This window comes from Microtus ochrogaster, chromosome 2 (assembly GCF_000317375.1).
Source record: "Microtus ochrogaster isolate Prairie Vole_2 chromosome 2, MicOch1.0, whole genome shotgun sequence".
NCBI classification, from domain to species: Eukaryota; Metazoa; Chordata; class Mammalia; order Rodentia; family Cricetidae; genus Microtus; species Microtus ochrogaster.
The window spans coordinates 14,292,809-14,308,931 of record NC_022010.1 but is presented as its reverse complement, the minus strand read 5'-3'; the positions used below and the strand labels follow the sequence as shown (position 1 = coordinate 14,308,931).

At 48.2% G+C, this 16,123-nt stretch overlaps 1 protein-coding gene across 1 annotated transcript in view; it reads left to right on the top strand.

Annotated features, from left to right (window-relative positions):
* Positions 1–14,119, top strand: part of Wdr66 (WD repeat domain 66) — a 92,672-nt gene extending 78,553 nt beyond the window's left edge. Inside the window, exons 19-21 of the mRNA XM_013349789.2 lie at positions 9,175–9,403; positions 10,878–10,979; positions 13,563–14,119. Coding sequence (XP_013205243.2) covers positions 9,175–9,403; positions 10,878–10,979; positions 13,563–13,672 — 441 coding nt within the window. The 3' untranslated portion in view covers positions 13,673–14,119. The remainder of the gene's footprint in view (positions 1–9,174; positions 9,404–10,877; positions 10,980–13,562) is intronic.
* The last annotated feature ends 2,004 nt before the right edge of the window (positions 14,120–16,123 follow it).

Here is a 16,123-nt window from a genome sequence, read left to right as displayed (position 1 = left end):
TTGAATTTTCGAGACAGGGTTTCTCCGTAGCTTTTGGTTCCTGACCTGAAACTAGCTCTTGTGGACCAGGCTGGCCTCGAACTCACAGAGATCTGCCTGCCTCTGCCTCCCGAGTGCTGGGATTAAAGGTGTGCGCCACCACCACCCGGCGTGTCTTTCTGATACCCCTTTATTCCTTTTATTGCTGAATAATATTCTCTTCAGCCCTGTGACTTTGCCACATTTATTTGTCTGTACATGAGTTGCTGAGCGTTTGGGTTGTCCCCGCCATTGCGCTGTTATGAGTGGTGCTATCATGAAGGCCGGAGCATTTCCAGCCACATTCCTGTGTGTATAGCTTCCTATTTCTCTCGTGCTTGTACCAAGGAGTGGAACTGCCTTGTCAAGTAGGAGTCTTGTATCTGCCTGTCAGAGGAATTTCTATCCCTGTTATATTGCGACTGGAACCAGCACGCATCTAGGTGCCTCAGAGTGTCCAGGATTTCTGAGAGTCACGGACACCTAATCAACTCACCCTCATGACTTGGAAGAAAGCTACAGGACTTGGCATTTAGGCAAGAGCACCTCTTTAAAATCTTTATATGCACGCATGCAGGCTATGAAAACTCCGCCCACCATTGGTTACCTAGTAGCTGTGCGTGTTGACTGTCAGAATACCACAAGGTAGTTTGTCGCTCTCCTGTTACTGAACATCCCCACAGTGCAGGCATAGGGCTGCTGAGAAGTGGCTACGCCACAGAAGCCAGAACGTGCTCCTTTGATGAGAAAGGTAAACGTTCTCTGCTTAATACAGATAGAAGGGGAGGCAGATAGCTTACTGAACATGTGCAGTACCATAGGTTTGATACCTATGGCCACAAAACAGTGACAGTAACAACGAAGATAAAAGGACATGCCCTAATATCTATGGTAAAAGCAAATCTTGTACCTGTGGATTTCAAAGAGGACATTGGTGCTTGTGCTGCTGTGTGTCAAAGTGCATAAACTATAGGCATTCTGCATGAAAAGTATCTTGTTAATATTAAAAAGGTGTGGCCACAGGAACCAGGTGCAGTGGCACCTGTTCTCTCCCAGCTTGAAGGTGGAGGCAGAAGGATCAGAAGTTCAAGGTCATCCCCAGCTACCCGTAGAATCTGACACTGGCCTGGACTATGGGAGATCTTTTCTGTAAAAGAAAACCAGCGGTTTCGGTTCCAGCGTCTGTCGAGGCCTTGGGTGACATGTTCCCAGTATGAGAGGAGGCTGCTCTGGGTTTCAAGAGCAGAGTGGAGGATAAGTAGCAGAGGGGCTCCCGGGAGTCTCCAGACACAGCCGCACGGAGAATCTGCCTGGCTGTGGTTCATCCTCTAGAGCCCACTCCTCTGCCCCAGACCAGTGTGGAAACGCTGGAGTGGGCAGCAGGATGAGCTGTGGTGAAGGACTGACTGCCGTATGTCAAGGATGTTCTAAGGAGCTCTGTGCGACAGGAAGAGGGTGTCGGGAACATGGAGAGTCCTCCAGGCCTGTGAGCCTATGACACTCTCACGGAAGGGAACATGCCAGTCACCCAGAACCTTCTCTGAGAATGAGAATGGGCTCAGTTCAAGTGCATCATGTTCCTCTCCATTTAATAAGGAGCTTATAAAACGTAATTATAAGACATGATTCAAAAGCCCTCAGTGGCTCCTTTGACTGACAGCAGGGATTGCAAACCGAAAGGCCTCCAGGGCTCAGCAGTGGGCTGAGGAAAGTCATCCTGTGGGACGGACTAGGGCCGCCCTGTGTTGTAGGCACTGCAGTAGCAACATCAACAAGGGTGACATGCTAACGTCTAAATGTTTAAAATTATCCTCTGGATGGTGGTGGTGGTGACAGACGCCTTTAATCCCAGCACTCGGGAAGCAGAGGCAGGTGGATCTCTGTGAGTTCACGTCTAGCTTGATCTATAGAGCGAGTTCCAGGACAGCTAGGGCTGTTACACAAAGAAATCCTGTCTGGAAAAACAAACAAACAATCAAGAAAATTAAGTAAATAAGTAAATAAACAAAATTATTTGTCAGGTGAGAAATCAAAATGTTCTACCTCCAATAAACCTGAGTCAGTGCTAGAAGCTGAGCCACACAAGCTAGGGCAGGAGATGGTTACTCCAAAAGAAGCTTTTGTGATTTTTTTTTTTTAAAGATGGTCTCTTACTAATTATCCCTAGCTATCCGGAAACTCACTATAGAGACCAGGCTGGCCTTGAACTCACGGAGATCCATCTGCCTGCCTCTGCCTTCTTGAGTGCTGGGATTAAAAGCGTGCGCCGCCAGGTCTGACTCATTTTTATTTTTAATTGCGTGTGTGCATCTGCATGTGCAGGTGAATGCAGGTGTCCTTAGGAGTCAAAAGAGGGATCAGAACCTTTGAAGTTGGAGTCACAGGCAGTTGTGAGCTGCCAGACACGCGTTCTAGAAATGGAACAAGACTCTACAAGAGCAGCAAGCACTCTCAACTGAGCTAGAGGATGTCCCTCACAGTCTCCCATATGAAGCCAGGCCGAGGAAGCAGAGTTGAAAGGTGCTCGCTGCACCTTCCCAGGGGAATAGATGCAAACCCCAACAACCAGCTCGGGCACTGCAGCTGCCACCTGTGTTTCTCTGCCGAAAGCCACAGCCCTGGTGTGACTCTTTTCTGCATGAATGCCACTTTGTGACTCCTCCTCCACAGTCAAGAACAGTGGTTCTAAGGACATTACTGAACATGTGCGGTACCACATCCCCAACCCCTGGCTCACTGAGCCGGGATCCCCTTGTTAACAAGCTCTCCAGACCATTACGGTCGGAGCAGTCTGAGAACTCTTGCCAGGCTTCACTACCTCTGCCACATCTCTGATAGCATGGTTTTAAGTAGTATGACTGACTCTGTGCCCACACTAATGAAATTGGCATCTCTGGGCACAGGGGCTGCCCTCAGAACTAGCAAACTCTCCAGGCTGATGGAATGGCCCACTGCCTCAGGGGATGAGGGGCCAGGGTGAGAACGTCATAGAAGACCCAGCTGACGACAGAAGAGCATTCTATGTGATCCTCCGGGCCTCCCGAATCTCCAGAGTGGTCCTCACACCAGAACATACAGAGGCCACTGAGTGCCCACATCCCTCCCCACAGTTCTCCTGAGCACAAATTTATACCTGCAACAAAACCTGTCTGTCTCTGTCACTAACGCCTGCACAGCAGCTCAGGAAGAAACTGTGGGGGTGCCAAGTTGCCAACACTATCATTGTGTGTGTGCATGGTGTGTGTGTGTGAAGGTCGGGGGACAACTTTCTAGATTCAGTCTCTCTCATCAGGGATTGAACTCAGGCAGCCTGTCTTGTGCGGCAAGCCCTTTACCCTCTGAGCCGTCTCACTAGCCCAAGCAGAGGCTCTGAGAGAGGAAGCACAAGTCACCTACTGGGTGGTTTGTGCCGCCAGCGTTGGCTGAGATCTGGGGACTCTCTGGGTATGACTAAAGCAGGCATTTCAGCTCCTTTGTCATCACAGTCCCCCACCTTGGAATCGAATTAAATCATATATTCCATCGGTAATGTATATGTATTATAATTTATATACTTATTACTTATAAATTTGATCATATGTCATTAACATAGAATTACAACTTATATTGTAATTACATGAATTCTAATTAGTAAGCACATAGAAAATATAATAATCACAGTGTAATTACTGTCTGTTTAGTCCCTACCCTGTGCAGACACTTTACTTGTATGCTTCAAAGCAGCCCAGCACAGGCTGGACATGTAGCTAAGATGGCAGAGCGCTCACCTAACCTGCAAGAAGGCCTGGATGTGATGCCCCGTGCCACATAAACCAGGCGTGCAGACACCTGCCTCTGAGGTCGAAGCTCAAGGTCCTGCTCTGCTGCATAGCAAGACTGAGGCCAACTCAGACCGCATGAGACTATGTCTCAAAAAAACCCACAAGAATAAACCCAGACTAAACAACGCATAAAGCACCCAGTATGTGTGCTGTGCTTTGCTCTACTCTCTGAAGACAAGAAAGTTGGACATAAGTAACGCACTCAAGATCCCGTACACAGAAAGTGGCAGTGTTGGTATTTGGAGATGGATCTGCTCTCTGAAAATGTCACTTAACTTTACTCTCTACCAAGTAAGTAGTGGTGTTGTATATACCTTAACAGTATTAAAGTCATTAAATTTTTTTTGCATTTTATCATTTAAAAATGTTTGTGTATATGGGTGTTTTACATGCATGTGTATTCGTATACCTCCTGCGTGTCTGGTGCCCACAGAGGCCAGAAAAGGGCATTAGATCCCCTGGCACTGGAGTTATGGTCTGCTGTGAACTGCCGTGTGGGTGGTGGGAACAAACCCCATCCTCTGCAAGAGCAGCCAGTGCTCATAGCAACTGAGACATCTCAGCACCAATAGTATTAAAATCATTAAAATTGGAACTGGAAAGGTGGCTCAGAGGCTAAGATCTTACTACAGTGAAGAGTAACTGATCTTGGGGCTGGAGAGATGGCTTAGTGGTTAAGTGCACTGACCCTAGTTCAAGTCCCAGCACCCACATGACAGCTCACAGTCATCAGAAACTGCAGTTTCAGGGGGTCTGGCACCCTCTTCCAGTCCTCACAGTCACCAGTCATACACATGGCGCACATGCATAACATAATGCAAGCAACCATTCATGCACACAAACTAACAATAAATAAATCTTCATAATGATTGAAATGAGAGGTTTTCTTCAGATAGTACTCATCTTTTGCCTTGTATTATTCATATAGCACAACATATTAATATGCTCTTTTTAATATGCATAAAAAATCCTATATAATCTGTGCATATTTAATAGTGCACAGCCATGCCAACTGCAAGCCCGGTAAATGCTAAAGGAAGCAGTGTCCTTGCACCCAGTGCACACAGTTCCAGTTACGGCTCCTCATAACCAATAATGCTATTCCCCAAGAGCTCAGGCTGCCAGCACCTAGCAGTTGTGCTTCACACGCCGGGAAAATGGTCGCACCTTCTTCCCTCCAACATTGACACATGGATCTAGGCGGCAACATTCCGCAAGGGGAAGAATGAAAACGGAGGCCCCAGCAGGCTGCAACTGTGCCGGCAACAGCTTGAGAGCAACAGGTTGTAAACGATCTCGTTTTCTTCTAAGTACCCTTACAGTGAAAGTAAATAACCCTGCTTTAGAGACGCGTGCTCCCACAACAAAGCCGAGTGAGCCAGCGGGGTGGCAGGAGATGGAAAAGTTTCGGTAGTGTTTCCACGAAACCAGGTGGCTCAGGAAAGTAGCGCGTGGAGGAATGGACAGGTGCCCATGATTTTATCCTTTAGTTTCTTGGTGACTTTAAAATTAATTTAAAAAGTTATGAGTAACTGGCTGGAGGCAATTGAATCGCAAGCTAGGTCAGCAAAAATAAAAATTAAGTCAGACCATGGTGGTCTGTCTCTTTAATCTTAGCACTCTGATGTCAGAGGCAGGTGGATCTCTGAGGGTTTTGGGTCAGCCTGGTCTACCTAGTGAATCCTGGGCAAGTCAGGGCTACTCAGTGAGGCCCTGTCTCAAAGAGAATAATAAAAAATAAAATTTAAGGCTAAAAACAGCAAAATGTCTGTGGCTGGCAAGATGGCTCAGTGGGAGCCGGGCGGTGGTGGCGCACGCCTTTAATCCCAGCACTTGGGAGGCAGAGGCAGGCGGATCTCTGTGAGTTCAAGACCAGCCTGGTCTACAAGAGCTAGTTCCAGGACAGGCTCTAAAACCACAGAGAAACCCTGTCTCGAAAAACCAAAAAAAAAAAAAAAAAAAAAAAGATGGCTCAGTGGGTAGAGGTGTTCAGTCACAAGCCCAATGATGTAAGTTCAATATCCAAGATCCATATGGTAGAAGCAGGAATTTAGCACCAGCAAGTTGTCTCTGGAGCCTCCAAAGATGCATCACAGGGTACGTGTGTGTGTGTGTACACGCGTGCGCGTGTGCACAGAGGCCCAGGAGAGGGTGCTGGGTCTGGAATGACAGGGTGTGAGCCACCAGTTATAGATGCTGCAACTGAACTCAGGTCCCCTGCAAGAGCAGCAAGCAGTCTTAACCTCTGAGCCACCTTGCTGGCCTCTTTCCATGCTCTAAATCCCTTTTGGTGAACTGTCTGCCCCTACGCCTGAGCCACCCCATGTTGGTGGCTGTAGGATGGCAGTGAGTTTTCAAACTGAGCAGCAGGGAGTGTGCATCCTTAAGCAGAGTCTACTTCATCCCTACAATTTTGTCTCTTCTTTTTTCTACTATTTTGTCGATTCTTGCAGTATTAATTTCAGAATCAGCTTGTCACTTTTCACAATAACAAAAGAGGCTGGATGGGGTCTCTGGTGCTGCTGAGGGTGGACTCAAGGTCTGGGACATGCTAGACAAGTGACCGATCGTCACCTGGAGTGCAGTCTCCTGACACCATTGGGTCTTCCAAGTGCCTAGTAAGGGAATCCTTCCCTTACTTTAATGTCAACATTATTGTGTAGTTTTTAGAGCTTAAGCCGTTTTTGTTAAAAATTATTCCTAAGTATTTATTGAATTTGATGCTACTAGAAATAAAATCATTGGGCTGGTGAGATGGCTCCACAGATAAATGTCAAACCCACACGGTGTCCTGTTTTCTTCACATGTGCCCTGTGCCACACATGTACCATACATTACAACACACACACACGCACACACACACATTCACACACACACACACATGGTGTCCTCTGTTCTTCACATGTGCCCTGTGCCACACACGTGCCATACATTACAACACACACACACACACACACTCACACACACTCACACACACTCACACATACACACTCACATACACACGGTGTCCTCTGTTCTTCACATGTGCCCTGTGCCACACACGTGCCATACATTACAACACACACACACTCACACACACACTCACACACACACTCACACACACACTCACACACACACTCACACACACACACATGCGCCATACATTACAGCACACACACACTCACACACACACACGGTGTCCTCTGTTCTTCACATGTGCCCTGTGCCACACATGTGCCATACATTACAACACACACACACACTCACACACACACACTCACACACACTCACACACACACTCACACACACACGCACACACTCATACATACATTTAAAAAAGAAATGGAATTATTTTCTCTTTTTTTCTTTCTTTGTTTTTTGTTTTTGGAGACAGGGTTTCTCTGTGTAGTCCTAGCTGTCCTGGACTCGCTCTGTAGACCAGGCTGGCCTCAAACTCACCGAAATCCGCCTGCCACTGCCTCCCCAGTGCTGGGATTAAAGTCCTGCACCACCATGGCCCAGCAGAATTATTTTCTTAATCTTCATTGTGTTCATTGTATAAAAATACAATGATTTTCATATATTGAACCTTTTATGTTATGTGAGTGTTTTACCTTCGTGTGTATGCACCATGTGTGTGCAGTGCCTGCTAAGTTCAGAAGAGGGCGTCAGAACTGGAGTTACAGACGGTAACAAGCTGCCACGTGGGTGCTGGGGAACAAACCTGGGTCCTCTGCAAGAGCAGCCACTGCTCTTAACTGCTGAGCCATCTCTCCAGCTCTGATTTTTCCCATACTGATACATATTGACATCATACCCTGAAATATCACTGACACTTTTTATCAGTTCTAACAGGGTTTAGTGAATTTCTTAGAATTCTTTCCTTTCTTTTTTTTTTTTTTTTTTTTTTTTGAGACAAGGTCTCATTATGTAGCTCTGGCTGACCTGGAACCAGCTGTGCAGACCAGGCTGACCTTGAACTTAGAGGTCCACCTGCCTCTGTTTCTGCCTCCTGAGTGCTGTAATTAAAGGCATGTGTCACCACAGCTGGCTGTATACCAAATTTAAAAATTAATTTAAAGCCGGGCGATGGTGGCGCACGCCTTTAATCCCAGCACTCGGGAGGCAGAGACAGGTGGATCGCTGTGAGTTCGAGACCAGCCTGGTCTACAGAGCTAGTTCCAGGACAGGCTCCAAAGCCACAGAGAAACCCTGTCTCAAAAAACCAAAAAAAAATAAAAATAAAAATAAATAAAAGTTAATTTTAAAAAAAGAAATTTACTAGGGCATAAGTCACATATTTGAGTTTCTCATTGAAGTACTCATTCAGCCAAGCTTAGTTTTAAATCTTTGTAAATTCTATCTTCATGGTTTGGGAAGTACTCTTTTGTTTATTGAAACAGCATCTCGCTATCTAGCCCTGGCTAGCTTAGAACTTGCAAGGGCACAGATTGGTCTGGAACTTACGGTAGTATCACTGCTTCCTGACCACAGAGAAACAAGTGTGTACCACCAAGTCTGGGTAGATCCTGCCCTTAAAACAAACTGACACATATCTCTCAGGTGAGGAAGTGGTTGAGCTACTGTGTGATTCTCAGGGTGGAAAGAGACATAACTCCTCATGGTATGGGCAGTGTGACATCATCAGCGCAGGACGGAGTGCCACAGATGAGGTGGCTTAAAAACAATAGGAATTAGGGACTGGAAAGACGGCTCAGGGGCTGAGTGCTCGCCTGCCTGCCTCCTCTCCTTGGTTCCTGCACCTACACCTCAGGTGGTCTCACAACCACCTGGGACTCCAGCTCCAAAGGACTCCACGCCCTCTTCTGGCCAACACAGGTACCTGAACTCACGTGTGTGTGCACAGAGCGGTACACATGCATGGTCATAGTTTTCAAAAGTAAGTCTTCAAACAAATTATTTATTAGTTTATTCTATTTCGATGCTAAAGACCGAGTCCAGGGCTGAGAATGTGCTAACACAATAGTTTTAGCCTCTGCTAGCTTCTACAGTCAGTACCATTGGTGCCGTATGCTCCCTGTGACAGCTGCCGGGCTGACTCCTTTGGGTTCCTCCTACATTCTGACACATTTTGTTTCCTGACCATGAGGAAACACTCTGTGCTCAGCTCTGAGCCGTAATGGCGCGGCAGTGGACATACTGGATTGGAAGGCACCTACTCCAGCATGACCTCGTTTCTAATAAGGTTCCCAAGGTTGGGACTTCAGCATCCTTCAAGGTTGGGACATCACGCACCCCACAGACTCATGCTCCTCTCCAGCTTTCCCGAGTGGCATAAACAACTACCTTTTGTGTTGACCACAGTCTTTGCTTCGTTTCCTGGTCTCTTTTCTAGATTGAGGACATGCTTAACGAGATCAAGTTTAGCGAGTACGTGGACACAGGGAAGCTGATCGACAAAATCAACCTGCCGGATTTCCTCAAGGTTTATCTTAATCATAGGCCGCCCTACGGAAACACCATGGCCGGCATCCAGAAGAGCTTTAACATACTGGGTTTCACCAATTCCCAAGGGAAAAAGGTTATTCGCAGAGAAGACTTCCTGAACTTGCTCCTCACTAAAGGTAACGTGTGGTAGCATCCTCAAGCCTTTCCCAGCAGAGGAGGCCTTGTTAGGGCAGGCAGACACATGGGGTTCCCATCTGTCATGACGAACAGCCATGGGACAGGGCCACCTTGTAGTGTCTTGCATATCTGACAAGTGTGGGTTAATGGGAAGGTCCCTGACCTAGAAATGGGGACCATGTGACTCATGGGCCAGCAAGATGACACAGTGGGGAAAGGTGTGTGCCGCAGAGCCCGATGACCTGAGTTCAACTCCCAGAACTCACATGGTGGAAAACGTTGTACTCTCACCTCCAAGCACTGGCCATGGCACATGCCCCCATCTCCACCCACAAAATAAATAAAAATGCAAAAAAAAAAAACCTTAAAGAAAAATGTGCTTCCCTCTCAACTTTCCAAGACTTCTAGTCTCAGCATGCTCACGTGTGCTTTTTGTGCCCAGGCTAACCTTGAGTTGGTTTTTTTTGTAGCCCAGGCTAGCCTCTCCATCCTCCTGCCTCAACCTCCATAGTCCTGGGATTGGAGACATATACCACTACACCCAGTTTGACTTGTAAAATGGGGAGGTATTTGCCAGTTTAGCAATCTCCTTGGGCCAGAATACGGTCAGGATGGGTTTGGGATGTCAAACTACACTACAGTGAACGTCTATTTCTACCTGCTATGTGAGGGCCATCTTGTACTGTCTTGCACATCCGACAAATGGGACATTTTATCGCAGCCAACCTAGGATGGGTCTGAGCAGAGGAAGTCGGAAATAAGGCAGAGCCCAGTCTTCATTGCCTTGCCTCTTCCCACAAGCCCCAGCATCTCCCAGCTCTGCAATGCCATATAAGGGTGTATCGTGACAGAATAGGACTCTTTCTATCTAAAGAAATGGCAGAGTACATCTCTTTAAGCTCTCTGGGCCAGCGAGATGACTCAGCGGGTAATGTGCTGACTGCTAAGACCGGAGACCCGAGTTCAATCTCTAAGACCCAGAGTGGCAGGAGAGAACCGAAACTGTCCTCTGACCTCCAAACATGCACCACGTCGGTATACACAGCATGCGTGCGCACACGCACGCATACACACAAATAAATAAACAAATGTAAAATTAAAAAAAAAAGATCTCTAACCAGAGGGGTGGCGCACAACTGAAATCCCAGCACTTGGGAAGCAGAGGCGGGAAGAAGGAAAGGACCGAAGGTGTAGCTCATTTGTAGAGTGCTTGCCTAGCGTGTGCTCAAAGCCTGGGTTGGATCTCCAGTACCACATAAACCAGATCTGGTGGCCCCAATCTGGAATCCCAGCACTTGGGAGGTGGAGGCAAGATCACCTTAGCTTTATAGAAAGTTTGAGGCAAGGCCGAGGAGACCCAGGATACAGGAGACCCAGCCTCAAAACAACAGACAAAAGGATCTCATAGTTCTCGACCCTGATGTGAGATGGAGCCCCAGAGTTAACTAGACCTCCTTGATCCCCCATGCCCAGGCGAGCACATGACAGAGGAGGAGATGTATGACTGCTTCACGACGCTGTTTGGCCTGAATCCTGAGGGGTGGAAATCCGAGCCTGCAGCCACCCCTGTCAAAGGTACTCGGCCTTTGTCTGGGCTTGTAGCCACCACTCACTGATTTGTTATAGACTTAAGGGCATTTGTTCCTCCCGACTGGTACAAGCCACTCTCCTTAAGACCCTGCACGCAACAGTCAGTCTGCTGGGAATCCCGTGACTAGGCGATGGCAGACAAGTGAGCCTTGGCTGCGTCTGCTGGATGAGAGCTTTCACTCCGCTCTGCTTGTCCTGTTGTGTTTTCCGGTTTTCTGGCCTTGTTCCCTCCCTCCCTCCTTCCCTCCCTCCCTTCTTCCTTCCCTCCCCCCCCCCTCTCAGACAAGGTTTCCCACTGTGTAGCCCTTGCTGTCTTTGAACTCACTAAGTAGTCCACACTTGCCTGCCCTGCCTCCTGCTGGGATTAAAGGTGTGTGCCACCACCGCCCAGCCCTCTTTCCTTTCTTTTTTACACTGGGTTCATCTTTCTGGCTTGGGTGGGTGAACATAAGCCACTCCTGGGTAGGCCATACAAACTCAACTCCAAGCTACTAGGACTTTAAAGCTCTATTTCTCTTTCTTTGTTTTTTTAATTTATTACTTTTATTTTATGTGCATTGGTGTCTTGCCTGCACGTGTGTCTGTGTGAGGGTGTCAGATCCCCTGGAGCTGGAGCTACAGACAGTTGTGAGGGCTGGGAATTGAACCCAGGTCCTTTGGCGCTCTTAACCACTGAGCCATTTCTCCATCCCATTTCTTTCTTCTCTTTTTCTAGTGTTTGGTTTTCTTTCTTTCTTCCTTTCTTTCTTTCTTTCTTTCTTTCTTTCTTTCTTTTTTTTTTTTTGGTTTTTCGATTTTCTAAAGCTTTGGAGCCTGTCCTGGAACTAGCCTTTGTAGACCAGGCTGGTCTCCAACTCACAGAGATCCGCCTGCCTCTGCCTCCCGAGTGCTGGGATTAAAGGCGTGCGCCACCACCGCCCGGCTGGTTTTCTTTCTTTTTTTCTTTTTCTTTTTTTTTTCTGAGCTAGAGTCTCATTATGTAGTCTTGGTTGGCCTGGAACTCACTATGTAGCCAAAGCTGGCTTCAAGCTCACAGAGATCCACCTGCTGCCACCTGAGTGCTGTAAAAGGATGTGCAACCATACCTGGCTTTCTTTTTTTTTTTTTTTTTTTTTTAATTTGTGAGTGGTCTCTTTACTTATCCTGGGCTAGCCCTGGACTCCTGATCCTCCTGTCTTCGTCTTCTAAGTGCCAGAATTACAGGTGTGCACCATATCTGGTTCTAAGTTCTTTTTCTTAAACATTTTCTTTTATGTCTTTTTATATTCTGTGTGTATTTGTGTGTGTGTATTTATGTGTGTGTATTTGTGTGTGTGTATTTGTGTGTGTGTGTATTTGTGGGGGGGGTTGCACATACACACGTGTTTATGTTCTCTCCTTCCACCGTGTGGGTCCTGATGATAGAACCCAGGCCTTCAGACTCGGTGACAAGGAATTCCACCCGCTGAGCCACCTCACCCACCCGTCTAGTTCTTTTTCTTGCATGTGTACATGAATCTGATGTGCAGATGTGTGTTCTTGTTTGGATGTGTGTGAATAGTTATGCATGCATATGTGTCTTTATGAGTGTGGAGGCCGGAAGTGAACATCATGTGTCTTCCTTGATCATTTTCTACTATATTCATGAAGACAGGGGTTCTCACAACTCAGCTATCCCCAAATCCCCGTCTGTCTGCCTGGCGCTAGCTGTAAGAGGCCTCTCCATCGATGGGCGTCTGCATGGGTTCTGGGAATCTGAGCTCGATCCTCACTTGTATGGAGAGCACTGTATCCTTCACGTCGTCTCCCCATCAGCTTCGAGTTCCCCAAGGTCATGCTAGCCTTGGGGTGTGCTTGATGGTAGGAGCTTTCCTCACGTGCCCAAAGCCCTGGATTCCGCCCCCAGCATCAAATGAATGAAAATTCCTCTTCCTCTTCTCACTGTACCCCAAGAATGTCCCACCTCTGCTTCTTCTCAGCAGTTGCCACTCCCAGGTGTCCCTGGTGTGACTGTACTCTCAGGAAGAGCCAATTCACACCGCTCTTCCAGGCCCTCTCCGGCTGGCAAAGTCTCTACCCACAAGGGTAGCTGGCGGTCAGTCCACAGCTCCTGAGACTACGGACAGACTCCTGACCTGTCTCCCCACCACCATTTCCTTTTATTGTCTAATCAGGTTTGCCAGGACCTTGGTTAGCAGGGCTCTCCTCCTCAGTAAACTGGTTCCAAGAGTCAAAAGTGACCCTTAGCTCAAAATACTACCTACTTCTCACACACACACCCCTTTTTTCTTTCTTTTCAAGGGTTTTACTTTATGGGTATGGGTGTTTTGCTTGTGTGTATGACTGATGCCCAAAGAGGCCAAAAGACAGAGCAGGATTGGAGTTACAGATGGTTTTGAGCCACTGTGTGGATGCTGGGAATCCACCAGGGTCCTCTGGAAGAGCAGTCAGTGCTCTTAACTGCCAAGCCACCTCTCCAGCCAGCCTCCCATTTTGGCTTAGCATCATTCCCTTGGGTTTTAGAACTCCCTCTTGTTAGGAGCTTTATCCCTGAAAAAGGCATTTTGTCTTCTTTTCTTGCCTGTCTAGATTCAGAAATCTGCCTTGAAGAAGAACTTCCAGACGAAATCACCCCAGAAATATTCGCGACTGAAATTCTTGGCTTGACCATTTCTGAGACTTCCGGACTGTTGAATTAGTGAAGTCCCTGGGAATGCTGGAGGCACAAAGCACTCCAGGTGCTTGCACGTGCAGGCGCGCGTGCCTTTTCCAAGGGGTGTTCCTTTTCTGTACACGCCTGCCCCACCCTAATCTTCAGAGCATTTAGACATTAAAAGCCACTTTCTCTTAAGACAATGGAATTCACACAGTTGGACATTGCACTGTCTGTGAAAGAGAAGAGTGGGTGAAGGTGCGAACAGCCTGACTCGGGGTGGGGGTCTCAGCCAGTAGCAGGCCTTCCTCATGGCGTGTATGCTGCTTCATGGAAGTCTTAGCCGCTCACGCCCTTCCTTTGGAGCACTGTCTGTACTGCTGGCCTCTGTGGCTGGGAGGAGGAGTTCTGGGCTCCTGGGAGTAGCAGACTATTTTCTTTCTCAGCAGAATACCCAAGCAGTTGTGCGTGGCCGTTCCAACGAGCATCACTGGCCATGCTTAACTCTGGTGGCAACTGCCAAAAAAAAAAAAAAAAAAAGCAGAAGCAACGCGAGTCCCATGGACTGCACCTGGGCCAGAAGCCCCATAGCCCTGCCCCTTCATGTTATAACTGCTTCACCACCTCACCCTCTGCTGGGCTGCAGGGCACTTGATGGGTAAGATCAGGGGCTTAAGGACATCTCTGAGTTTACAGTGATGTTTTGTTTCCTGCATGCTGGCATAATAAGAGAGTGTTATGACCTGCCCTTCGAGTTTTCCCTCAGTTCAAAGGTCGAATTCCAGCAAGTGTCCCTGTGTTACCTGTATCTGCCTACCCCACCAGGGTCTTCTCCTCAGATGTCAGCATTAAGAGACGTTTCTCTTTGAGGGGAGGGAAAAATTTTTTTTTTTTTTTTTTGGTTTTTCGAGACAGGGTTTCTCTGTGGCTTTGGAGCGTGTCCTGGAACTAGCTCTTGTAGACCAGGCTGGTCTCGAACTCACAGAGATCCGCCTGCCTCTGCCTCCCGAGTGCTGGGATTAAAGGCGTGCGCCACCATCGCCCGGCCTGAGGTTTTTAAAATTCTTTATTCTTATTTTATGTGTGCTGGTGTTTTGCCTCCATGTATGTCTGTGTGAGTGTCAGATCCCCTGGCACTGGAGCTACAGACAGGTGTGAGCTGCCTTGTGGGAGCTAGAAACGGAACCCACAGATAGTGCGTTTAACCACCGAGCCATCTCTCCAGCCCGGAGGGACGATTCTGATCCTTTTAGAGCCTTTTTCTTACGGAGCAGGAGAGACCCAACTTCACACTGCGTCTCTGCACACGCACCCAGCCCTCCTCAGGGTGCAGCTGCAAGTTTGTCACACCGAGAGTCTTTGGAATAGTCTGGAATGAGGAACAGAACCATCTACCCCAAACCAGGCTGTGTCATGGCGACCTTGGGGCAGGCCGCAGGAGTCAGCAGGCTCCTGATTGTCAGAGCTGAGCCTGTCACCAGGGCTTTGCAACCCGGTTTATGTTTTGTTTTTTTTTTTTTTTAAAAAAATTATGGAAAAAAACACAAGCTTTATGAATCGATTTTGTAACTGCTCAGGGCCTAGGAGATAGATTACCAGGCTAGTTAAAAAGTTCCTGGGGACATTTTAGGGAACAGGAAACTGGCAAATAACTTGTTCTCATAAAAACAAAAACCTGGAATTGAGCGCAGCTTGGACACCTTTATCCAATCTGGCACCTTTAAATTTTGCAGTTCCTGACTACAGATATTGCAATGGTTGTCATGAGCAAAATTGTCAGGGCCACTTGAACCCACCAGGGCTGGTGTCACCGTCAAAGGCAAGTTGGGACGATCTCACCATGCTCATCCAGCCATAGCGAAGGAAGGCCAAGGTCCTGGCTATGGACAGTCCTCCAGGAAGGCCAAAATAGCCAGGGACAGCGAAGTTAGTCACAGCGCCCCACTCTTCCCATCCCAACATGGTCAGGGACACTTCCAGCAGGTGACTTGAATGCGTTGTCTCTCGGTATATTTGACCAAGGCAGAGTCAGTGAGCAGCTTCAGGACAATTGAGCAAAGGAGAGGACAGGCCAGCATTGTCACCCGAGCCCACTGGTCCTGGGGATGGGGCACTGCAAAGAGGCTCACAGATCAGAGTGTTGAGATGAAAGGGCAGAAACTTGAACACCAAAAACCTTACTGGAAATGTTCCTTTGAAAAATGAGGCTTCTGGCTAGGAGGCTGTGTGTTACTGTGAGACTGTGAACTCGCAGACCAGTAGTGAGCGGTCTTCCAGAGGCACCTCTCCTCCCCAGCGCCCACCCCTCCTTCCCAGCGCCCACCCCTCCTCCCCAGCGCCCACCTCTCCTCCCCAGCGCCCACCCCTCCTCCCCAGCGCCCACCCCTCCTCCCCAGCGCCCACCTCTCCTCCCCAGCGCCCACCTCTCCTCCCCAGCGCCCACCCCTCCTCCCCAGCGCCCACCTCTCCTCCCCAGCGCCCACCTCTCCTCCCCAGC